Below are 24,472 nucleotides of genomic sequence, written 5' to 3'. Positions count from 1 at the left end.
CGGATTGAATGCTATTTTCTTTTGTTATCGATCGAATGGTGCCACTGTAGGAATTTATTACAAGTTTATCAGTCCTCATCCTGAAGCCAATGGAGAGCCAGACGCGCGACAACAAAACCTCCGTATACAAGACGGGTGGCCTGGGGTGGCTGGCTTCTTCATTTGTCCACCGACCAGACCGCCGCAAGACGATAGTACCATTCGCTTGGCTTGGGATAAATTTCGTGCCACGGGCGATTTTTATCTTGTCGAATGTCACTTTGAATTATAATAACGTGCAGCTGTGCACAGAGTCAAAAGAGACTAGATACAGAATAAGTGGCTCCGATGTCGTACGTGCCGATAGGTTACTTGACTTTTCTTCATTACATTCCAAGCTCCCATAGTGTACACGTGAACCGCGACCCGCTCGGGAGACAAACCCAACATATCACGACGTACATATTTACCACTATAATTTGTCTTTCTCCCTCCCTGTGCACCTTATCTGTCTATAGGGCATTTGTACCGCAGTCCACCACCATCCCCACCGCCATTGCTCCTGTCCTGCAGCGCTTCCAGGCAGCTTTGGTGGTAGATATGCCGGCAGGCCAGCACGACCAGCGGGCCCAGCGGCTCGTCCTTTCTCCTTGCTGCTCCGCCGCCGCTGCCCTCGTCTGCGCTGTTGTAAGCGGCCGAAGGCCCTCGCCTCTCGGCGGCCATTACGCCAGCCACTGCCTTGGCTAGAGCGCTGTCCTCCTCAACGGCTTGGCCGTGAGGTTCCTCGTTCCGTATCTTGAAGTCGGCCCTTGACCGACCGGTCTGGTGCGACTGGGTCTGGTGCTGCTCCGTAGCCTTGCCCTTGCCCTTACCGGTGCCGGTCTCAGTACCGATGTCTTCGGTATCGGGAGCACCGAGGAGAGAGTTACCACCAGAGATGGGCTGTCCACGCAACAGCAGCAGATGCCGCCGTCGTGCCGCATTCTCCTCCCTTGCGGCCCGGTCCCTGCTCTCCTTCTCTTCCCAAGCCTTGAGAACCGTGCTCCCGGCGACGCCCGGCCCAGTGACCCTGCGTCCACAGGCCTCGCAAGTTGAACCCCGTGGCCGCCAGCCGCGCTGCCGAAGTTGGACAGCACGCCCAACGCTGACGAACAAGCTGCGCTCTAGCAGGCGGTTCGCGAGCCTCAGGATGCTCTCCTCGTAGGCGTACGCCGAGAATATGGTTGACAGCACGGCCCGCAGGTCCGCCAGGGAGGGAGAGGTTGCCGCCGCCTGCGCGAGGAATGCGCGGAGGATACGGAGGAAGGAAAGATTATTGTTGTTAATGTGAACCGCCGCCTTGCCATCAGGCCTCGTTGCATAGGACTTGGGACCCGTGGCTGTAACTGCTGTTGGCGATATTGCCGATGGATCCAGGGCTACTGTAGCCTTGTGATTGGTTGGTGTTGACGTTGACGTGAGAAGCGCGGTGAACGTCTGCTGGACCAACGACCTCAGTCCATCGAGGATTTTGCCTTTGTCCATGTCCCCGTTCTGTACTTCCTTGCTGTTGCTCTCACTGTGTGCGTCCTCACCATTGGCGGGTTTTTTATGCGAGTCCTGAACCGCGGCCGAAACAGACCTTGTCAGTCGCACCGTGGCGTTGATCAGATCCAGCCAAAGTTTCTCCTCGTCAGACAGCTCCCCATCCCCACGGCTGTGCTTATCTTTGCCCTTTGCGTCCTTTGCGCCACCCATATTGGCCTTCTTCCTTGCCGCAACTGCCGCAGTCCTGGTCTGGCCCTGGCATAGCCAAATGCCGACAAGGATGTATTTCTTCATGGCTTCCATTAGCTCTTGCTCATCATCTTCAGCACTCGCCCGATGACCATCAGCGCCATCCGCGGCCGCCAAAAGACCCAGCAGCGCGCTCTCCAGAGTCACCAGGTGCCTGACCAGCCGTTGCATGGCCTCGCTGACCCTCCCGTCACGCGCCATCAGTACGACTGCGGCATCGACCACGCCCGTCTCCTCCATTGTCGGTAGGAGGCTTTCGAGCCGCAGGTCCGCAGTGCTCTGCACCAGTCCAATGTACTCGGACACGTGCGTCGGATCGAAGCGGCACATCAGCCTGACATACCGCTCCACCAACTCACTGTGGATGGCTACCTTGGTGTTGTTGCTGTTGTTATCATCATCAACCTTCCTCCTCCTCACGTCTGCATCATCTCTATCACTTTCAGAGGATGGCTCCAGGATTGTTCTCAGGTACCGGAATTGTAACTCGGGCTCATCATCGACGGCCTCCAGCAAGTCCATGTGTAGCTCTCTCGCGCCGCCGTCGATAGTCCGCGCCGCCCTCGCCGGGTCGAGCTGCACCAACGCTCGCGCATTCTCCCTGACAACCGCATGAACGTCCTGCAGCTGGCGCCTCGTTCGTCCCCTGCCAGCCTGCTCAAGGCACTCCGCAATGCATTCGAAGACACTCTCGCGGTCGCCCGGGTCCTCAAAGTAGGTTGCAATCAGCTTTCCGTACTGCTGATCACCTTTGTAAATACGCTTGAGTACTCGATAGAACCCAGCCTGGCGGAACAGTGGCATCAACGTGACCGCCAGATCAGGCGGCTGGTACATGGATAATAGATACTCGACGCTGAGCTGCGCGTCGTCGGCCAAGTCCGGGCCTGGGTACTCGCACAAACCTCGCAGGACTCTGGTCAACGTCGAGCCGGGTAGTAGCAGGTACTGCGGATACTTTGCCATGTTTCGAGCTATGAACATATCCAGGTACACTGTGTCTTCGGCGCCAAACCCGTTGGCTGCAGTCATGGTCTCGGTGAGGATGCTGATGATGTACTGCCTGTCCACTGTTGCACCGAATACACGCTCCTCGTCTGCACTGCTGTCTTCGTTGCCATTCATTCCGTTGAGCATTTTTTCGGGCGCATCAGTGTTCAGGAAGCCGTCCTCAAACGCCTCATTCAGGCAAGCCAGAAAGTCGGGCGCGTTGAACTTGAGGATCATCCGTAAATACGGGAATGACGGCTCGTCTTCGAGGTCAGGTCTTGTGATAAAACGTTTCCCAGACCCCTTTGGCCAGGAAATGCTCTTGCCTGAGAACAAAAACCAGTATATGTCCGACTTGGCCTGTACAGCTCTCGCGTCGTCCATAGCCTCCTCGGTAGGGTACACCCGTCCGGTCAACACATATGATAGGTACGGAAATATTTTAAGGGCGTTCAGAGGCCCGTCATCGTCGACTTCGTCGGGCGGGCAATATTCTCCGTTCAGCATTAGGGGCACCAATAGCTTCAGGAGTTCGATCAAAGGCGTGAGGAAGTCGTTGAGCGCCTGGTTCCAGACGTAGATGAGTGCATCATAGAGACTGTGTTGCCGGCACAGGCTCGTCATTTGGTCAAGATCCAGTGTCCTCGTGTCCATGTGGCAGACCATCTCCTCCAGCCTGCTCTCCCAGTCCTTTTCGACAAAGTGCGCCACCAGGGCCTTTACCACTGTTGGTGGAATCTGAGTGATACTCTTGTCAAGAACATACGGCTCAAGCGTCTCCAGGAAAATGCCCTCAAGCCCAATATCCTCATACCACTCATACATTTCGTCAAACAGATAGTCCACATCCCCTACGTTGTGGCACGCCACGAAGCACGTCTCGGCCAGCTCGCGCATATGCTCATCATCTGCCATCTTCTTGTCTTTTTTCCGCTGCCCAAATGCATACTTGAGCGAGGCAGATATTATCTCCATCAGCTTCTCTTGGACCATGTCGTGTCTCAACTTTGCGTCCTCCGGCAGGCCGATGGTGAGCTTGTCTGCGTCACCGGTGTAATAAGACGTGGCGAGCTGTATGGCTGCTATGTAGTCCCCATGTTCCATCAAAGCGATCAAGCGGTCTGCCCAGTTGGATAAGGCCCCGATAGAGACGTCATTGAAGCCGAGCAGGAATATGCGCCCCTTGTACGTCCTGAATGACATGGAAAACGAGTCGGCAACGACACCGTGCATTGTGGTATCTTCCTCATCATGTTGCTCTACGAGATTGTAGAGCTGCTTGGAGAATAGATCTGTGTGGTAGATGTGCTTATGGATCAAGTCAAATGCCTCCGTCATGCGCATCGTCTGGTCTTCGAGTACAATCAACCGCTGGGTGACCGTCAACACCGTAAGCACCGAGCGGGTGAGCCATTGTACCGCTACTATGGCTTCTTCAGACCTCCATCGGCTCCTCGCCTTGAAGCCGAGACTTGGCGGCTTGTCCTTGGTGTCTGCTGGGATCTCGTCCACGTCCAAGACGGTCAGGACATTAGACCAGCAATACACCAGCTTGACCTTGGACATGTGGCTGCCGGTTTTGGGGTCCGGCACTTTTAACTTCACGGCTGGGAACCAAGCCAGACAACCGCTCATGGTGCTATGTGGCGCGACCTCCTTGGGGCGTGGGGATTTGTGCTGGGTCTGCGCAACTGGAGTCGTAGAGACCACCACGAGCAGGTAAGGCGTCAGCATGGCCGTCAACCCCATCGTGTCTGTTGCACGCTCGACGTTTCCGAGAGGCAGAGGCGCGAATGCGAGCACCGTGCTTGGCTTCAGGGGCTTTCCAGGCGGTGGTTGCGAGCCAGGGTACCGTCCCAGTATTCTGCTCGTCTTGACGACCCGTCCCAGGGCTCCCGTGCCGCGGGTGGCGAGGTGCGCAAAGGCCATACCCTTGTCATCGGCTGAAACCAGAGCAGTTCGTCTAGTGCCCAAGAATCCCAGATGCGTGACGGCAACGTTTGGAACGTGCCCATCAATAGTTCTGTTCTTTAGCTGAGATGGATCAAGATGAGGGATATGCAAAAAGGGCCTGGCAGAGCGGGCGGTATCCCAAGTGAATATACTGCCATCGACATGCCCGCCTGCTATGGTCGTGTGATCGGCCGAGACGGCTATAGAACTGATGGCCCCCGATTCGACAGCTATCCAAGGAATGGCCGGTCAGCAAAATTGCCTCTTCTCATATCAATGAGGCGCAATGGATGCTCTCCGTGGAAAGTATCTTCTCTCACCTTTGGTTCCAGGTCCTATAATCATCTTCAAGTTTTGGTGAAAATCAAACATTAATATTATACCCTTTGACGTGCCCAATACAATGCAGTCTGACACGGCTATGCAAGTTGGAGAGCCAAAGTTCCTCTTCCCGGTCTCGGAAAAGGCCTGGGATGTAAGTTTTTTGAGCTTAGTCCACCGCACAACCTCCCAAGGCGGCGATGAAGCCTCCGTTTCACCGGCATTTGAGGAGTCTAGAATGAACGTGCTACCAAGCGAGGCGTTGCGGCTGTGGGTGGACAGGAAGGCCGGTGACGACGGCCGCTGGGAGAGCAGGCTGGGCGAGGCGATGCGTGACTGGAAGCGGCGGTCAAAGGGACGAAAAGAAGGTGTCGGGCTGCCAAGACCTGGGCGGGAGGGCATTGGGCGGAGGAGGCTGCTGCTGCTGGGGGAGGAGACGACAGAGCCCTGTGGGTTTCCCGGTCAGTAGGTTGTTGCACGCGGCCGCCATGAATAAGCGTCAAGGCACAAGACGGAGAGAAGGCGACGCATGCGCACCTGTGCAGAAGGCGAGTCGTCGGGGACGGAGAGAAGAGAGTCAATGGGGCTGCCGGCACGCCTCGGTAGACCACCGTCAATGGAGCCATCGTCGGACGCGGCATCGTTGCGGGAATCGAGCATCAGCTTGTGATATCGTTGAGCGACCACACCATTTCCTATGGGCGTTGGAGGGTCCGCATGACGTGCTTCCTCCCGCTCTTCCTCCAAGATTTCCACAATGCGATCTGTGGCATTTGCGTTGTCGGCCTTTACCGTATTCGCGTCGTGCAGGGTCCCATCGTTATCGTGGTCGTCGTCATCTTCTTCTGCGGCGGCGTGGTTCCGCTCGGGCTCGGACAACAGGTCAGCCATTGTAGAGCGACTTCCATGTCGGTGTATCTAATTTATTCTCTATCGCCGCGTCTAGGGACGGCGCATCGTCAAGGCGATGCTTGCAGAACTGGGGGTGCGTGGATGGGTGGTGTGGTTGCAAATCCAGGTTGTTTGTGATTGCACGAGATACTGATGTCGTAGGTAAGGCGAAGTACCTGGATAAGGCAAGGTAGTAGCAAGGCTACCTTACCTACCAAGCTAAGGTACCTATTCTAACCTGCTCGCTCTAGGTAGTGTGGGATGAAGTGGGTCGATGTATTTGAGCTGCAGCTTGGTTCCGGAGAAGACAAACGTCACAGCAATTTGAGCTAAACAGCAAGTGGGTTGGCAACTGGTTGCACAAAAACTGCCTCAATACTAAGGTAAATTGGTATCTGAATTTTCCCCCTGTCTCATAAATACACGTACAAGGAATTATAGTATTGCCGTACAAGCGCTTGCTTTGTTGCCGTACATGCTTGGTCAATTGGTAAAAAATACCTACGTAGAGTACCTGGTGTTTGTACCAAGTGGTAGTTGAAGCTCCTCCACTTTACGCGACCGGGGTTTCCCCAGATGCTTTTGCAGGTCAGGTTCGAACGAACCAAGCGCGTCTCCCGTTGACATTCATCATCGCCTTGGGTTACCTGACGTATTTTTTTATTTTAGTTTTTAGTCCCTGCAAACAGCAAGACTCACTAGTCACCTTCCTTCATTCCTTCACATACCAGGGCACATAGCAACCACAAATCAAAACACACAATGTCGTCAATAGGCCCGCAACTTCCACCGCACCTCACAAAGCGCAAGCGCACACCAGGTGACGACGACGACGACGACAGCAAGGCAGCGGGCGGCCCTTCACAACCGCCCTCCAAGACATCGCGACTCAGCAACGACGACGAGATTGATCTGGACGATGATTCCGACGACGACGACTTTGGCCCCAGCGCCGCAGCAGCCGGCCCCACACTCCCTAGACCCTCTGTATCTACCGACAATAACAACAACAAGCCTCCTGGTTCCCGCGCCGCAGGCCCCTCCATGCCGCCACCACAACCCACAGAGCCCGAAGTCGAGCACCAGTCGAGACCAGAACAACCCGCAAGGCGCGTGCTCGGCCCAGCAGCGCCACCCGCGGCCCTCTCAGAGCGGCCACCAAACCCACCATCCTCTGACGAAGACTCGGATGACGACGATGACTACGGGCCCGCGCTGCCCACTTCGGCACAGGCAGCACAGCGCTCAGCGGCAGCAGCAGCCGCGTCGGCCAGGCTGGCCCAAGACGCAGAGTCGACGGCGGCGGCGGCACCACCCTCGAAGCGCGACGACTGGATGATCCGCCCGCCGCCGCCGACCAACAAGCCGGACCCGACCAAGATCCGGTTCAAGGGCTTCGCGACCGGGCGCGCCGCCACGTCGACCGCGGCCCAGAACCCCGGCGAGATCGGGTCGATGTGGACCGAGACGGCTCAGGAGCGCAAGGAGCGCATTCTCTCGCGCCGCGGGCCGGATGCGTCGTCGTCAGCGGCGGCCACTACCGCCAAAATGAACCCCGGAGACGATGCGCGCGACGCCGCCATCCGCACCTACACTACCCAAACCCGCGGCAAGTCGCTGTACGAGGAGCATCAGGCCAATCGCAAGGCCGGGGGTGGAGCGAGGACGGCCGCCGAGGAGGATGACCCCAGCAAGAGGGCGTTCGATCGCGAAAAGGACATGGCTGTTGGTGGGAGGGTCACAAACTCCCAGATGAGGGACCTGAGGAAGCAGGCTGCTGACTTTGGCGGTAGGTTTAGCAAAGGCAAATACTTGTGATGGATGAACATTCAAGTTGGTACCAGATGGGACTGGTTGGTAGTCATTGTAGCCCGACGAGTAGTTCATATCGAAAACCCGACGTAAAAGTGACACAGACACTATTACTCCATCATAACGCTGTCTGTATCTGAAGCTCTTTTGACCTTGGATCTAACTGCGACTATTCTTCACCATGTTCAAAAAGACAATACATCTACAAAGTCTGTCTGAATTCTTTTTCCCGAGCCCACCTGTGTCCTCACGACCACTTTCTTTGCCTTGCCTTGAAAACATCCTGTTAGATATAAACGGGCGACCAGGTAGAGTCGCACCATGTCAAGACTAGCTAGTTGTGCAACATGGCCGCACAAATAGTACCAAATCCTCATTGGGCTCAAAACATATTCTGCGAGAGTAAACTTCAAGACGAGATGAAAATATTTGGGGACCTCGGTAGTGCAAAAGCTCGCTCACAAAAAGTAAGCGTGAAAGTTTGGTGACAACGACGCACACTTCAATTGGGAAAGGACCGAATCACTAACTAGTAAAAACCCCCCTTCGTTGCTATGCAAAAGACAAATAGAGGAAAACAGATGTGCGTGCATGATGAAGAACCAAGTTTCTGGGCTAAAGATATCGCTTAAAGGAGAGAGATGGAAAATAGATGGCCCCAAGCATTGGAGTCTAGGTGGAAATATACATTTGTGTGTTTGTAGTTGTGTACGAATTCGTATCTCCATAGCCCAAAGATTCTTCTCGGGACAAGCCCGTATTTCAGGATCCAGAGTGAAGTTGACATTGTTTTAAAAGATAAAGTACCATCTTCATCACCTAGCAGCAACGTTCTGTATTCCTGCCTCAAGTTGAGACGGAGTAGTCGTAGCTGCTGAAACGCCTGACGTCTCCGGTTGTGCCGCTCCGGAAGCAGGCTGCCTCCTAAATCGTCCAAAGAAACCACCGTTGTTGCTCGGTGCACCAGTTTGGGATGGCGACGGCTCTTGGGTAGCGCCACTGATAGTTGGGGGACCGTCGTTGCGCTGTGCCCTTAACCGGGTGAACAGCCCAGGTCTGCCGGAATCGGGAACGGCGGCTCCGGTTTGTGGGTGCTGCTGATAGACCTGATGTTGCTGCTGCATCTGCTGCCCGCCTGTGTTCGTTCTCCTTGTCATGAACGTAGTCCAAGTGTTACTTGGTCGACTAGGCATGTTCATCCTCCTTCCATTCTGGTCGGGGAGTACCACGGTCACAACGCCCGTCGGACCGGCACCCTCAGCACCTTCCACGACTGGTCGTGGTTTTGGTGTGTAGTAGTCGGCTTTGCACAATGGGCAGCACGCCCGTCGCGACGTCAGCCAAGGATCGACGCATACTGCGTGGAAGGCATGTCCGCATGTCAGACCACGAACGTCGTCGTCGTCTTCTAAGGTGTCTATGCAGATGGCACAGGTGTCTCCTGATGATTCAAGCAATTCTGGTGGGATAGCGGCGTTGATATGATCGTCTTCTTCCTCGTCAGAGGCTTGATCATGTGAATGTCTCCTGTCCGTTTGCAGCTTGGGCTCGGTGCCGTTCGTTTGTGGTGCAGATCCCACATCTTTGGGATCAGCTGTCCCGCTTCCCGAACTGCTCTCCTTCGCCTCATTTGCCATTCCAAGCTTCTCATTCTCACTGTTATCAACAGGAGCAGGCACACTCGCACTCGTCGTCGGCCGATCGTGATCGCTGCTGTGTCTTTCCTTGTCGACAGGCACAACACCTTCTACGGACCGTACGCTGCCCGCCCTGCTCGGTGGAGCAGAGACGCCACCGCGTGTTGGCAGTCCTTCTTGGGCTCTGGAGGCGACCCAGCTTTTGTATTTTTGCATCGGAAACTTCTCGTTGACCTCGTCCATGGTCATGAGTTTCTTTTCACGCCGACGCCGGTGCGGGCGCGGCATGTTTTCGAGGGTGATGGGCTCGCCATCCTCGTTCACACGCATTGCGCGATTGCGGGCATTGTACCGGAAGCAGTACTTGACACCCACGATGATCCTATTTGTAGATAATTTTGACATCAACACTTTGGCTCAGTTCAGTTCCAACAATGCCCTTGTTCTCTAGGCAGAAGTGGTTCGTCGGCCGTCGGCAGACAAATCATTCGCTCACTGTTTGAGCGAGCCACCAATCCCTCGTGTCCCCTGTGCAGCCAAACAGCCCCGATTATTCGCAGATGAACCATGCAGATTTCGGCTTACCATAGGTTCGTAAATACGACTCCGAATCCGAGTGCGACGAAAAATAGTAATGGCGAGCTCCCGTTGCTGCCATTGCTGTTGTTATTGTTGTTGTTGTTGTTGTTGTTGTTGTTGTTGTTATTGCCCCCAGGGCTGCCGTTACCCGATGGTCCCGGATTGGCCGAATCGGTAGGGGATGGGTTGCTCAACGTCGACGATGGCGTAGAGGTTGATGAAGACGGGTCCGAGGCCGTGACCTGCCGAACGATGAGCCTAATGCCCTCGGAAACAAGTTCAGGGGTGATGACAGCCATGGCGACGAGGGCCTGAGCGACGAAGGCTCGCCGTGATTATTGAGTTCGTACGCGGGGGTTTCGCTGTTGAGAAACCATCGATCGAAGGGTGAACAGTTCCAAAGTTCTAGAGGTGGTCGTTGAGGCCGATGGGCGGTCGATGGTGCAGCCGCTAGATGGCCGTTGTCGTCAAAGTCAATTGCATACAGTGCAGGCCGGATCGGAATTCAAAAAGATGGCAGCCTTTCATGCGGTGAAACAACGGATTTAAATCCTCAAATTACCACTCAGCTGACTTGACAGTAGAGTAATAATATAATAATCCTCGGCGACGATGCCAAAAACGACGTCGACGCGAAAGAGATTGAGAACGACCTGGGTTTGACTTTTGGGGGGGTGTTTTCAAGAGGTGGACGAACGTAAAGTCAAAACGGTGGAGAAGGAAAATGGAAAGAGGACCGGGACCAAGTGGTGGTAGAAAACAAGCAAGCACATAGAATAGAAATCCGGTGGTAAGGGTGAAATGGAAAGAGAAAACTGGAATTGGGCGGGTTTGTACAGGGCGGGCGCCTGTAAGCCCGTTACAGGGGCGTTCTAGTGGACGGCTTGACGGGGCGGAGCAGGGAATGGAGTCTGTGGTGTCGGGTTTGGGTGGGGTGTGAGTTTTGGAACTACTGGGTACCAAGAGCCAGATTGAGCCAAGAAGAAGCAAGGTATAGTGGAGCCAACCCACGTCGACGCACGCCGAGAAAGAGGGGGTTCCTGGGGATGGAGCGCTCGGGCGCATCGTCCTCCACATTGAAGTCACGGCGGTTACAGTACTTTACTTTATATGTGATGTGGATAAGGTAATGTAGGATTAGCATCGAGTGCCTCGAAAGAGTGGTTGGTTAATCACAAAAGTAGTATGAAGGCGATCTTGAGTGTTGATTTTCTGTGCAGATCGGCTTGAGTTCTAGTATTTGCTTGCTAATGTAAAATAAAAATGACCGAACAAGTTTTTGAATTCACGATACTTTTCTCTCCTTATTTTTATCCTCCCTATCCCAAGTCATTGTACTACTTGGCGCTGAAATGTGTTGTCAAGAGCAACGCCAACAGTTAGTTAGCCCCGGTCCTTTTGATATCGGCCAGATAAGTCAACTACTGGAGTAGATTTATTGCGTAGGTAATACGTTTACTGACTACTTCACTCACGGCAAGGCTACCAGCGTTACCGTTCCCTTGGGTACCGTAGCTAAAAGACTAGTTCGAGCATCTGGAACTAGGTTGATCACTGGTACAGTAAATGACGGGCGACGACAGCAAGCACTGTTGTTTTGTTGTGTTGTTTGCCTGTCTTGCCTGTCACAGCTGAAAAGGGTGATTGCCGATCCATTCCTGTCAAACTAAGGTAGGCAGGCCCTGTAAAAATTCATTCATGCCTTTGCGAAAAAGTTGTGCCAACATTGGTGCACAGATCTGCAAAACGCGGGTGGCTACAAGCCTCGCTCCTCCCATTTGGGTCGATAGTTCGTCGTGCTTATAATTTGATACAGTTTTGTAATGATGCTATTTTCGGGACGGTCATGTAGCAAAGGCGAACGAGATTTTTGTGAGAACAAACCCAACCTAATAATGCCTTTCCCCCCTTGTTCGTATCACATTTCCCCGGTCGGTTTGTTTGTCTGAACTGAACGTTCCGATTTACTGCGCGTTTGTCTGTCTGTCTGAGACCAATAATGTTACTAACTGATATGCCTTGCTGGTTTCTTGCTGGCACGACAACATCAGCCAAAGTTTCCTCTCCACAGTGTGTCGTGTTATACCTACTATTTCAGGTAAGATGGATACGACGCTCGGTGCCAACTGCGCACGTACCGTATCTAGTAATTCTGCTAGGTGGCAGGCCCCCCGTGCTAACCCTGAAAGCTTTCAAACATCACACTACCCGGCGATTAGTCCAGGACGATGCCTGCTGTCTCACATCCGCTAGTGCCCATAAGCCGGTTTACGCCGTTCCAGGATTGTGGTCGCGGCCTATGTACATAGTAGCTTTTTTGTTTCTTTTTCTTTTTTTCTTATCTTCTTGTCGAGCGGAAACCAAACTGTTCGCACTAGGAACTTGTTTGACCGACTGTTTAATTGATTCTTAGACTTGATAAGCTGTCATTCCGTCTGCCTCCCCTGACCTAGTCCACCAGCGACGAACAAAATCCGAGCATCATGCCCGGGATTCAATTGTTACATACCCTTAGCGTCTCTACGGTAAGCAGAGTTGGTACTAAGGTATTTACATCATACGTCAGATTTGGTCATCCGAGAAAGTCTTTACGGAAAATTCCTTTTTTTTTTCTTCTATCTCGCCTTGTCGAAATAACTCTGAGCTCGCAACTATATCCAAAAGGCCGAGCCGGAGCGCGCGTGCAAATGACAACGGAAAAGGGATGACCAAGGATGGGCGGGCAGTCTTTAGTCAGTATAGAAAACTTAAATGTGCACTGTTTGTCCGTCATCCCTTGTTGGCGACCTCCTCTTCCCTTTCTTGTGCACGATTGGGCTCGTACAGAGTCAGGACAGACACATGACGACGATCTGGTGGAGATTATGGGATGAAGAAGAGGGTCGGTCGCACGGGAAGCCCGTGTTTTACGTGGTACACTTTCTTTTTTTGTCTGAATTGCTTTTATGATTGATATGCTCTCCCTCCCGTCGTGGGTAAATTCCAGTTGCGTTTCCCATTTCACTATGTGGTAACAATCGAGTTGCCCTAAATACTATATTATCCAAAAAAGCGACTGCCAATGCTCACTGAAACCATAAACCAGTGCTGCTCTGTGTGATTGTGGTTTGATCAGTGTCCTGCGCCGAAGATTCTCATGGTCTGATAACCCCTTAGCCAAGTATCCCGGCGTGTGGCGGCGTTGTCGTTCCTGTTATGCTGCTTTTTATGCATGGCGATCCCGTCGGTCGAAACAAAGTGAACCCCTTGAACGCAATGCTTCCCGTAGCCTTTCGGGGTCCCCGGCGAGTGAAGAGGTATTTCTTCTTTCTCTCCGTTTGTCACATCTCAGTGTTTGCTCCCTCTTAATTCCTGGACTACAGTACTATCTTATGTACCTTATGGATATATTTTCTCAATGAGTGAACTTGTTTTACGGTGTTCTCATGTCAATTTTGCAGCAAACCCGCATCCTGCCAGAACAACCAAAAAAAAAAAAAAAAAAAAACACCTAATCGAAATCAAGAATATCAGTTTGTCGATCGCCAACCATGTGTCTACACTGGTTAGATCTACTCCCTAGTTCTAGACTCGCCAAAGCAATCGCAGTTCAACCCTAAAAAGGGCGGTAGGGCCTAATACCAATTACGTGCTCAGTTGTTGCCGGGGATATGCCCGCCATTACGATTACTCCGAATAAGCCCAGCTAATATTCTCGCATTTCGTACCCAACACTGATTGAACCTTGTAACAGGGACGGGACCAATCGGTGGCTTCGTACTCCGTAAGTATGTAGAGTAGGTTTTACAACTTTACGGCGGTACGGTGAACAGACCGTTTTGTCTCGTCCGATTTCTCTGGAAACCAAACACGCGACCAGCTCAGAGCTTGTTTTTTTTTCGTCCCTCTGACAGATAGGTAATTATTCCCGATACGTACTCACTTATATAGGTACCTTGGGCAATAGCCAAAGTTGTTGGCAGCTAGCGCAAGGATGCACGCATGCAAATAGTCAGCCGCTGACAATCTACCGAAGATCCTATCCCCAAGGTTCTCGCTTCGACTGGTTGCAACGGTCACCCGAGAGCGACGCGAATATAGGTTTTTTTTTTTTTTTTTTTTTTTTTTTTTGAGAGCGAGAGCCCTAAGCCATACCTGCTCAAGTCAATCAAAATACGTAAACCTTCTTCTAGATTCCCGGGTTCATGACGACCCCAGTTTTGATCTAAGCCATGTTCTACTACGACGTAGGTAGAAGAGCCTTGAGTAATCATACCCCACATTCCCGATCAATCCTTGGAAAAGGCATAATTCATATCTCGCCAACATGTACGAATATGTTTGTTAAAGCCGATTAAAGCCTATTGCATTTACCAAGCCGGGTAAGGGAGGTACAGACAGATAGATGATACATTCATTATTTGGAATCCAGGATCCCCCAATCACGCAATGCATTTAGTCAACCTCGCTTGTTCCCCTCTTTGGACAACCTTCCATTAGCTTGTCTGGAGTCTGGAGTCTGGCTCAGCTGCGCGGGACAACCGATAGCCGCGGAACGACCTTCCGATTTTGGTCGCAAATTCATCCACCCCATGGGGGAGATTCTGCGGGACAACCGGTTCTTTCATCCTGCTTATCCGGATACTTCAATATTATGCGTGAATGTTACACACTCGCCTCATCTATTTCGACTGCTTTTTCTTACACATTCTTATGATTAGGGCTATTGATCTTACTGTACACTCGCATGGCCTTGTATGAGATGACGTTGGGCCTCTTTCGTTGATTGTTCTTTGGTTCTGCCAATTGATGCCAGAACTAGCTGTAGTCTGACATCTGTCATCTCGTGCTCAAAAGAGTTACCTTGTCTTCCTACGAAGAGATAAAAAAATAAAAAAAAATAAAAAATAGAGGGGCACGAAGAAAAATGGATGGTCGTTTAGCTTGGTGTGTCGAGCTAGCAAGCTGAGACCATTTTTTTTCCCCTCCAAGACATGCCAAATGCCAATGTAGCCAAGCACGTATTGCCCCCGCGTCTGAGCCACAACTGTCCACGTAGATTGTGTTTAATGTTCCGCCGACTCAGTGTCAGTTATCGGCGCCCGCGTCGGTAAGGTCGGAACATCTGGGTAAGCATGCCTGAGTTTTGGTCTACCTTCAAGGGTCCGAATCTTTCTTACCAACTTGAGTGCCCGCCAAGCTTGCCCACTGGTATTTTCGGGGTTGTATCTGCATGAGCTGAGGGCTGGGCTAGGCTGGCCTGGGCCGGTGGCAGTATGCCATACTGAAGCACCAAGGCACACAATTGAAGCCAGGCACGGCGGCTACTGGCCAGCAATCCGTTTGGCGGGTTTCTTGGCTTACGCCGTAAAAAAACCGCACTGGCCATTCAGATGCTAACACTGTAGTTTACCTCAGCTAACTTAGGCAGGTAGTTGGTAGGTCGGTTGGGCGTTCAAGCACCTCATCCGACACACAGTTATGCCACCAAGTACTGTAACATGCAGGAAAGAGGGAGTCCCAAGAAAAAGAAATAATTGCATGTCAGGCTTGAGAATTTGCACCAACATTTTAGTGGGCACCATTATTCCCGTCCCCAGTCGACAAGAAAAAAAAAAGCACAATAGAACTAAGGATTGCTGCAGAAGATTCGCAAGCAAAACAAGATAGTCAGGCCACTCTCGCGAATCTCGGCATCGGGCGGACTTAGTTAGCCCACACATGGATGATTGGGAGGCGGGAAATGGAGGGGGTGCGTGGTCCGACAAATCGACATGGAATTTTTTTTTTGAAATGTGGTAGCAGTGGGACAAGGAGATCGACAAACAGATGAATGGCACGCGCGGGCGCATCGGCACTTGACCTCGATCCGCACATCATGCATGCAACCTGTTTTTTCCCTTCAGATATTACATGGCCACTGGTTCAAAAAAAAAAAAAAAATGGAGGTGTAATGAAATGTGCTGTAATCATGCCAGGGGAGCAACAGGTACCTCAAACAGTACTCGTAATTAGGTATTTGTCAACGACTAGTAACTATGATATCACCAGAGTGCCTTACACTATTTGCAGAAAGCTTATGAAGTCATGTGCCTTTTTTACTTTTTTTCCACCTTCTTCTCTTATCGCCAGTCGCAAACGACGAATGGCAACAATTATTGGGTTGCAACCCATCAATGTAGTATGCGACGGCACCGCCACCTGACAGCTTGCGCAAGCTTGCGAGGCTTGGTTCAATCCATGTGATTACGTGGTATGAAAAAAAAGGGGGGGGAGTGAGAAAGTTTATCGCAAATGCTACTGTATTGCAATGTAGGTATTGTACTCTGTAGATGCTGGAGAAAAAGAAAACAAAAAGAAAAAAAAAACCTACCCGCTGTAGCCGGGTTTCTCCACCATTAGCCCGCAACCGCAACGCGGGGGGGAAAGATCCACTCTTCACCGACACCCCGACCGAAACGGGGGCGGGGCTTGTGTCTTTTTTTCCTGCGCCTTTATCGGCGATTCGGACCCGAGAGAACGCGAGACGCGCCGCGCTGGATGTTCTTTTGATACGGCACACGGTGAAACGAGCAAACACCCCAGTTTCAAAAGCATCAAAAGGCTTGCCTACGGTAAAAACACAAATTAGATCCTTGTCGAGATGCCGCCTACAAAATTGCCCGAGTCTGGGAACCCGCTGTACGTGTTTATCATCTCTATTTCACTCTGGAGCCCAAATTGCTTCTCAGTCAGTGTTTCTTCATAGTATATTCATTGTTTTTATTTATTTTTTTTCACCCAGAATATTGTCATACTTCTATAGATGGAGGGAGGGCTGACATTGGTTGCTTTTGAACAGCGTTTTCTTTGACATTACACTTGGAGGTGAGTTAGTTACGGTTTTACTCTATGAACCTAACAACCCTCTGTCAACGGGTCGAAGGTGTGAGGATTAAAGGAGATAGAGTGCATCACTCTTTAGTATACAGACCAATATAGCCCGTTAACCAGTCACACCAGCCATCACACAACGTCCCCGCACGACCAAGTCTGACATTTCCTCTTCACACAGGCGAGCCGCTGGGCAGGATAACGTTCGAGCTGTTTGCCGACGTGGTGCCGCGCACGGCTGAGAACTTCCGCCAGTACTGCACGGGCGAGCACAAGAACGCCCAAGGCCGGCCCCAGGGCTACAAGGGCAGTCGCTTCCACCGCATCATCCCAAACTTCATGTGCCAGGGCGGCGACTTTCTCCACGGCGACGGCACCGGAAGCACCTGCATCTACGGGACCAAGAGCTTCGCCGATGAGAACTTTACGCTCAAGCATGAGGGACCTGGATTGTTGAGCATGGCGGTAGGTTTTTTTCTTCTCGTCTTATCGGTATCCTCCTTGTCTGGCCACCAAGTACAGGGCTCTGTACCCCCTATTCACCGGACCGACTCAGCTACAAAAGAGAAACAAAGTCACTGACAGCAACAACAAAAACCCCCCGCACCAAAGAACTCGGGCCCAAACACAAACGGCTCTCAGTTCTTCATCACCACTACGGCGACCCCCTTCTTGGACGGCAAGCACGTCGTCTTTGGCAAGGTGGTTGACGGTATGGACGTCGTGCGCAAGATGGAGAACACCAAGACGGGATACAGAGGCAAGGACGTGCCGAACCTTGATGTCATCGTGTCTCAGTGTGGTGAGATGTGAAAAAAAAAAAAGAAAAAGCGTCTCTTGAGTGTTTAAGGACGGACGATCAAGAACGTGAAGCTTGGGGAGAAAAGCGCAGAACTTCCTATCGACGAACAAATAATGCTGGATTCGACCTGTGCTTGTTGGCGGATCGTATACCTGCCTCCGGGGGCAATGCGAGGATATGGAAACCCGAAAGCTGTTCCCTCCTCGTCGAGGATCACTGTCCGCTTCCTACCAAGCTCCGGTGCCGCGCTTCTTGCACAAAAACAGTATCATGCGCAAGGAAATGCCGGACGTAGGAGACATCGGAAACGCAAATTATATGGCCAGGGTGAAATGATCATTGGTGGTGGACAGCCATGAAATAACACAGCAAGATGGAATAGAAATCCTTTAATGACGACGAGTTCACGATAGTCGGTAGGAACATTAGGCACAATCACACACCGGTACTGAAAATATATGTATATCTCACACGCGCCAAAGCACATACACATCAAACGCCAGACGCCATGTTTTGTTGCCTCCTCTTTTCAACTCGTAATACGCCCTCTTGCTAGTAAAAGAATTATAAAAAGCAGCTGAACAACAAGCCTAGTCCACGCCAAACCGGCCCTGCTGCCTCACTTGCACCGCTTCTCGACAATACCTGGCCCGTTCTCCTCGTACTCCTTGCGCGAGATCCACATCTGGTGGAAGGTACCCAGGCTGGACAGAATGCTGCCACCGATCCATGAGCCAAACCGCCTCTCGGTTGTCAAACCAGCGGCGTGCAGCTTCACGCGCAGAGTGGGGTATTTGGCTGACAGCTCTCCGTTGAGGCGGTCGTTGAAGCCGTTGAGAAGACTCGTGCTCCCTGTAACCACGACGTTGGCCAGTAGGTTAGGTCGCAGATCCTGGTCCACGCCATTGAGACACGCGCTGATCAGGTCCGGGATAGTCTGCACCTTGGCTGCACTGCCATCGGCTGCCGCTGCTCCTGCTGGTGTCGGCGTGGATGTCGCGCCATTTCCATTGCTGCTGCTACCAGAGGCAGCCGGGTACGCGGCGGCCTCGTCCCACATGCCCTCGGCAACCTTGTACCGCTGCTCGCGCCACATCTGGTTGTATCCATCGGGCATCTCGAAGACGCGGCCGGGTTGCGACTTGATGTACTCCTCAGTCCCCGGGGCAGTGAACTTCTGCGGGCCGCGCCAGACCTCGACGACCGATTCCTTGAACTCGGTCAGGAGGCGCTCCTCCTCGTAAGCACGGAAGGAAGGGTGAATATCAAAGTCAAACTTTCGCAGGCGGACGTTGGGCTCGGCGCCCGCGTCGACGGGCGTCTTGTTCTCCACCATGAAGTGTGGCGTTGCCTTCACGCGCGGGTCCTGTGAGTCCCACATGCGTCGGATCTGATCCGAAAGCCAGAGGCCTCCAACTTGAGACCGCTGCACCGACCGTTTGAGCACCATGCCATCGTGTACCGCTGTGACGCTCGTGTTGGCACCGCCACAGTCCACAACCAGCGCCGTGGCCTTGCCGGCCGCGAATGCTGCCAGAACGGGCGTCTTGGTCAGCCAAAAGGCCGGCACACCCCAGCCCTCCATGGCCAGCTCGATGGCCTTCTCGCGCGCCTTGGGCGTGTTCCAGGGGGACTCGGTCATGAGCAGCGGGTTTTCGCCCAGCGCCAGCTCCAGCAGCTCGTCCTCCTCCGCCGCGGCTGCGGCCTCCTCGGTGGCTGCGGGTGCGGCTTCGCCATCCGCGCCACCCATCTCGACGTCGCCCTCCTTGTCCTTGGTCGGCTGCTGTTGCTGGGACTGCTTGAGCTTGGGCGGCTTGCGGCCCAGGAGGTGTACGCGATCGGGCTGCATGCGCTTGACGAGCATGTGTTCCCACATCTTCTGAGCGACGTCCCAGTCTTCGACGATGCTTTCGCGGCTCATGTAGTTGCGGACCTCGAAGCCGGGGCGGGGCAGCATGACATCGTCGCCGAAGAGATCGCGGCCATCCTCGGTGTGGCCATAGAAAGACGGCAGGACGCTTTTTGGCACGTCCTCTCCTGCAAAGCCGGCGCGTGTGTAACAGTATCCCGGGTCGAGGACGAGAGCGGATACTTCATCTGTATAAATGACGAATCATGGGGGGTTAGGTAGCTGCCGGGCGATGAGTGACGATACGGGAGGGGAGGGCAGGACTCGGTGGGTTGAGTCAAAGAAGACAGGGTTGGTTGGTTTCAAGGACCGTACCTCCACCGTATATGTCAGTCGGTTGAACCGCCGATGATAATGGTTGCGCCATGATGTGTGTGCGATAAGGCGGCGTCTGAGGTGTCAATTGAACTGAACGTTGGGCGAAATGCCTGGGGTTTCCGTGCAGGACTAGCAAGAATTGGTTGGGAGCTTGGAGAAGCTTCCTTCCTGTGCTAAGTAAGTTGCGTTGCTGCGCCTTGTCTGGTGGTGGGTGCAACTGCAAGAGCTCTAACTAGGTAGGTAGGTAATCAACCACACGTGTGAGAGCAAGCAATGCGACGGGATTTTTGGTACAAAGTCGCGTCTGTGGCTGAAGACTTTCGCGTGTTGGGTGTACGAATGCGGCTAGAGCTAATCTGGGGAATCAATCAATCACTCTACTCCAGATGTGGCTGATTGAGTCCTGCAATGGAGTGGAGTGTGAGTTACTTGCTTGTTGCCAGTCACGTGAGACTAGTCATGTGATCGGCATTGTCCCCTCATCTCTCATCCCGTTTCAAGGTGGTCCCTTGATTGACCTGACATGTGGCCAAGCTTTCTTGCCAAGGAGGGATTTCCCGAAGCCGATCGCAATTCAACTCCCAAGGTCGACAATTCATTGTGGATGTTGCACAACTGCAAGATTGTTTACAAATACTACCGACGTGGGCGCTTTTACTTTTTCTTGAGAAAAAAGGTCTACATGCTCAAATAAGTCATGATAACGAACAACAATTGTCTTTTGGAGATTTACTTCATCCCGTGTTGAGCATTGAGCAAATGCTCTTCTTAATGCTAGGACTTATCATGCATGGCCGACAGTAGGATTGTATTATACTTTCAGCTAGAATTATCGCTCTTATCGACAGGCATTCCTCGTCTCTTCATTTCTTCAGAAAAAAAGCAATCAATCCTCCGACTAGCAGCAAGCACACTCCTCGGAGAAACAGCAGCAGCTGCACTCCTCAAAGAAACCACCACGAAGACTTGTTGTCGACATCTCGGGTTCGGGAGCCTAGATAATTGAAACGTTGATAGGTCAGTACAAGATGATAAATGAATAATTGGTCATTCCTTTTCTTCTGGGGTAACTTGAACGTACGGGCTGCTCGGTGACGGTGGCGTTTTCCATGGGAATGGCCTCCATGGGCTGCTGCTGCTGAGGCTCCTGAGTGGCAGGCATTGTGTGTATGCTTTTTGGTGGTGATGCGAGAGGTATGAGTGTTTGCAGGTATTTATTGACTGTAAGTCAAGTATGTAGCAGCTAAAGATGAGTGATGGTTATTACCAGAGAGAAGTAAGTGGATGTAAGTTAAGAAGGTGGAAACAAAGAGAAGAGTTCGGCTGGGCAATGCGACTTTTTATTTCCCTCGACTGCCTCTTGGCCAGCCAGCTATTCCGACAGCTTCGGTCAGGGTTCGGAGAAATAAAGCGGGACTACCTGAAAGGGAGATGTGACAACACAGCGGTAATACTGGGTAGAGTCGTGCGTCAGAAGGTAGAGCCGTTATAGCAGACCACCCGCCATGGTGTCCCCCTGCTTTGTCTGATTAAGCCATTCATGACCCACTGATAGAGGTAAGAAAGCTTGATAGAACGGAGGCCATGCCGGGAGGTATACGTCAGCCTCTCGGTTAGTGTGGCGGATACAACCACAGGAGGGCTGAAGTGGCTAACATCCGATGTCTTAGAGAGAACACTATTTTAGGTTCTGGGCTATGAACCAAGTAACGTAAGCTTGGTAAGGTAGAGAGGGTAGGGTGTATAGTACGGTAAGAGTGATTGACTACGACTACTGCTAGCCCTGGTTTCTTTGACTCGGGCGGTCTAGACTAGAAGCCCGAAGCGTAGAGAGGATTTTGGGGCACGATCTACAATAATGTACGCAGTATAATACATAGCAGTAAAGTTGTTGGGAATGACGAGGGGGCTTGACCCGCAAGGGCGTGGAACTTTATTAGGAGACCTTTTTTACGGGGTAGTTTGTATGATTAATCGTACGGTATGTAATGTAATATTCCGTCCGAACCATCGCATGCCTGATCAGGGAGGAAGACATTTGACTTGAGAGGGAAAATCTCCATTGCAAAGACGACGCACCATCAAAAACAGACTTGTGGGAATGAGGTGTAAGAGAATTGATTAGTGGATGTGCAGCTGCGTGGTAGTTAATTACAAGACAAGCTTTTTGAAGTGAGGCGGATTCAATCCCCGGATCTTGGCATCATACCTGATCAAATGGATGGCCGTTTCTGTGGGAAGCAAGTTCCAACTTACAGGGCGAGACAAAATGACGCGTCCCTTGGGTGGAGCTTTTTCAAACGAGTTGGTAGCAGCAAGTTTACTGCTATTGGGTGGTTTTGTGGTGGGCGGATGTTTCCAGACTTTGCTTTGTTTGGTTCCCTCCCTCATCTTTAGCGTATTTTTTCCATTTCCCGCAACAATTACGTACCTACGAATTCTAAAAGAACCGGAAAAGAAATGCAATGAACAAAAAACAGAAACAACACAGGTCAAACCCTGCAATAGCATTACGGAAGCCTAGATGCACATCTGACTGAATACATGCAGTATGTTTGTAGTTCAGACAATAATAACTTTGCCACCTGTTTTGTTTTCCACCAAGACGTCGTTCCGAGACAAGCAAGGCGAGACGAATGTTTATTTCACACGGCGTCGCGAACAAATAAACAATCTATACTAACCAAAACAATACGCAACACATTTTCGTCAAACAAGAATGGAACGCAAGCCACGTATCTTGACTAGGGCGTAGTAAATGAATCGTATATTAACGGGTATCAACATCGAAAAGTCTACACATGCCATTATCAACTAGTAAGATCCAAGCAGCATGGAAGAAAATAAAATACAAGCTCAGAAACAAACAACTCACTCCCAAAACTCTTTTGTTCGCTAACAACAGTACTACACGCTCGAAAACCCAACCCAGACACCCAGTAAACGCTACCTTGGAACCGCCCTATTGGGTTCCGGGGTCGGCATCTCATACACCTCCCTCCTCGGCGCCTCCGTGGCGCTCATTTCCGTCGGCCTCGGCGATCCAGGCCCCATCTCGGCCGGCGGAGGTTGGTAGTACCCGCCCATCATGAACTTGGTGGCCTCATCTCCACCGGCCCCCGCTGCTCCGCCGCTGCTCCAATACCCAGGCGTCGTCGCCGTCGCCGGCACCCAATGCGATGGCGTCCCGGCTGCCGCCGCGGTTGTCCCTGTCATGGCCGACGGCGACCCTGGGAACTCGGAAGGGTTGTAGGTGTTGCCACCACCAGCCTCGAGCATCCCTGCTGCTCTTGGGCCTCCTCCGCCCGCTCCCAACATGGGCTGTCCGGCCGCGCTGTCAGCGGCTCCCCTGCGTCTCCTGAACCACAGCCACGCGCCGACGCCCACGGCCGCGATCACAGCCAGCGGTACCGCGACGCCAATGCCGATCTTGGCCCCCATGCTCAGCCCTGAGTCTTGGTTGGTGCTCTCGCCCTGATCAGCAGCCGGGGTGGATGCCACGGCCCCGGCGGCGGGTGTCGTAGTCGAGGGGGTAGCTGTGGTAGATGAGGGAGTAGCTGTGGTAGCCGATGGAGTAGCCGAGGTAGCTGCGCTGGTCGTCCTCGTCGTCGATTGCGATGCGTCCGCGGGAACGGTGATGTTGAAGTATTGGCTGTTGGAGTCAGATGTCGTGGAGCCCTCTTGGAAGATGGCAAAGTAGAAGAGGTTTGACTTTTTGAGGTCTTTCCTCGTCGCTACCAGCCACGAGTACGAATCTTTGTCGATGAAGTTTTCTGCGCTCCTCTCACCATCACATCAGCAACTATGAAATCCCTTTTCGGGTCACTTTCCCCCTCAAGCCTCCCCCCCTTTTTTTCTGAGGAAAAAAGAAGAGAAGAAACAAGAAATAGGAAACTCAAAAGGGGATTAAAAACCTACGACTCAAATACTCAATGTCCCCAAAGAACTGCATTGTTTTCTGGTCCAGCTGCCACAGCGTAAGGCTCATGGCCTTTCCGGCTGGACCCTTTGTCCACCGTACCGTCACCGTGCTTCCCTGTTGGAATTTGGGGAAGTTGGCCGCGTTCGGCTCGCTTCCCTGAGGAGGGGGGTTGATGAACTGCATGCTCTGCGCCGACGCGGCGCCAGCGAGGGCCGCGAGGGACAGGATGAGTCTTGGCAGCACCATGATGGCGGCTAGGCCCGGCGCTATTCTGTGGCTGCTCTATCTTTCTTTCGCTTTGGGATGTTCGTCTATTGTCGTCACTCTTACTGATTGTTGTTGATACCTCAGGTTGCCCAGTGAAAATGGTATAAGCCGGCCTGCCTTGGTCGCTATACTATCCGGCAACGATTACGGTATCCGTGCACTGAGCAGAAGAATCGTGACCCAGTACGGCCTTTCTTTCCGCTAGCAAGTTCGGCTGCTCGGGGTCACTGTGTGATGAGTTTGTTGCAGTGCGTCAATGTGGACACACGCCTAGGTGTTGTCGGTAGGTAAGCAAGGTAGGTAGGTAATAACAATTAAACTATCAAGAAATAAACAAACTCGATCTCTTGACGATACGGGTACGAAATGGAAGAGGAAAACAAAAGAAAGAAAACCCCGATTAAAAAAAATTAAAGGGCTGACCAAGATTACCATCCATATTGATTGAAAGGGAATAACCCCCC

At 52.3% G+C, this 24,472-nt stretch overlaps 7 protein-coding genes across 7 annotated transcripts; 2 read left to right on the top strand and 5 right to left on the bottom strand.

Annotated features, from left to right (window-relative positions):
* Positions 1-483: 483 nt before the first annotated feature.
* Positions 484-6,003, bottom strand: PgNI_04318 (uncharacterized protein; the record flags this gene model as incomplete). The annotated part of the gene is made up of 3 exons (XM_031124366.1): positions 5,557-6,003; positions 5,019-5,466; positions 484-4,928 (listed from the first exon to the last, which is right to left on the bottom strand). Exons 1-3 carry the CDS (start codon positions 5,908-5,910, stop codon positions 484-486), a joined length of 5,247 nt encoding a protein of 1,748 aa, XP_030983977.1. The 5' UTR covers positions 5,911-6,003.
* Positions 6,004-6,557: 554 nt separating this feature from the next.
* PgNI_04316 (uncharacterized protein) lies at positions 6,558-10,237 on the bottom strand (the record flags this gene model as incomplete). The annotated part of the gene is made up of 2 exons (XM_031124364.1): positions 6,558-9,741; positions 9,945-10,237. 2 exons carry the CDS (start codon positions 10,235-10,237, stop codon positions 8,538-8,540), a joined length of 1,497 nt encoding a protein of 498 aa, XP_030985004.1. The 3' UTR covers positions 6,558-8,537.
* On the top strand, positions 6,673-7,728 carry PgNI_04317 (uncharacterized protein; the record flags this gene model as incomplete). The annotated part of the gene is made up of 1 exon (XM_031124365.1): positions 6,673-7,728. The coding sequence occupies one exon, from the start codon at positions 6,673-6,675 to the stop codon at positions 7,726-7,728; it is 1,056 nt and encodes a 351-aa protein (XP_030983978.1).
* A 6,015-nt stretch (positions 10,238-16,252) lies between the features above and the next one.
* On the top strand, positions 16,253-17,603 carry PgNI_04315 (uncharacterized protein; the record flags this gene model as incomplete). Its single annotated transcript, XM_031124363.1, has 4 exons — positions 16,253-16,598; positions 16,759-16,784; positions 16,972-17,255; positions 17,403-17,603. The coding sequence occupies exons 1-4, from the start codon at positions 16,561-16,563 to the stop codon at positions 17,601-17,603; spliced, it is 549 nt and encodes a 182-aa protein (XP_030983980.1). The 5' UTR covers positions 16,253-16,560.
* A 486-nt stretch (positions 17,604-18,089) lies between these two features.
* Positions 18,090-20,012, bottom strand: PgNI_04314 (uncharacterized protein). The gene is made up of 2 exons (XM_031124362.1): positions 19,817-20,012; positions 18,090-19,689 (listed from the first exon to the last, which is right to left on the bottom strand). The coding sequence occupies exons 1-2, from the start codon at positions 19,866-19,868 to the stop codon at positions 18,212-18,214; spliced, it is 1,530 nt and encodes a 509-aa protein (XP_030983981.1). The 5' UTR covers positions 19,869-20,012; the 3' UTR covers positions 18,090-18,211.
* A 600-nt stretch (positions 20,013-20,612) lies between these two features.
* Positions 20,613-21,260, bottom strand: PgNI_04313 (uncharacterized protein). Its single transcript, XM_031124361.1, has 2 exons — positions 20,901-21,260; positions 20,613-20,813 (listed from the first exon to the last, which is right to left on the bottom strand). The coding sequence occupies exons 1-2, from the start codon at positions 20,979-20,981 to the stop codon at positions 20,718-20,720; spliced, it is 177 nt and encodes a 58-aa protein (XP_030983982.1). The 5' UTR covers positions 20,982-21,260; the 3' UTR covers positions 20,613-20,717.
* A 1,505-nt stretch (positions 21,261-22,765) lies between these two features.
* Positions 22,766-23,987, bottom strand: PgNI_04312 (uncharacterized protein; the record flags this gene model as incomplete). The annotated part of the gene is made up of 2 exons (XM_031124360.1): positions 22,766-23,592; positions 23,738-23,987. The coding sequence occupies 2 exons, from the start codon at positions 23,985-23,987 to the stop codon at positions 22,766-22,768; spliced, it is 1,077 nt and encodes a 358-aa protein (XP_030983983.1).
* Positions 23,988-24,472: the final 485 nt, after the last annotated feature.

Source organism: Pyricularia grisea (genome assembly GCF_004355905.1).
Source record: "Pyricularia grisea strain NI907 chromosome Unknown Pyricularia_grisea_NI907_Scaffold_2, whole genome shotgun sequence".
NCBI lineage: Eukaryota > Fungi > Ascomycota > Sordariomycetes > Magnaporthales > Pyriculariaceae > Pyricularia > Pyricularia grisea.
The sequence above is the reverse complement of the archived record's forward strand: the minus strand, read 5'-3'. Positions and strand labels throughout refer to the sequence as shown.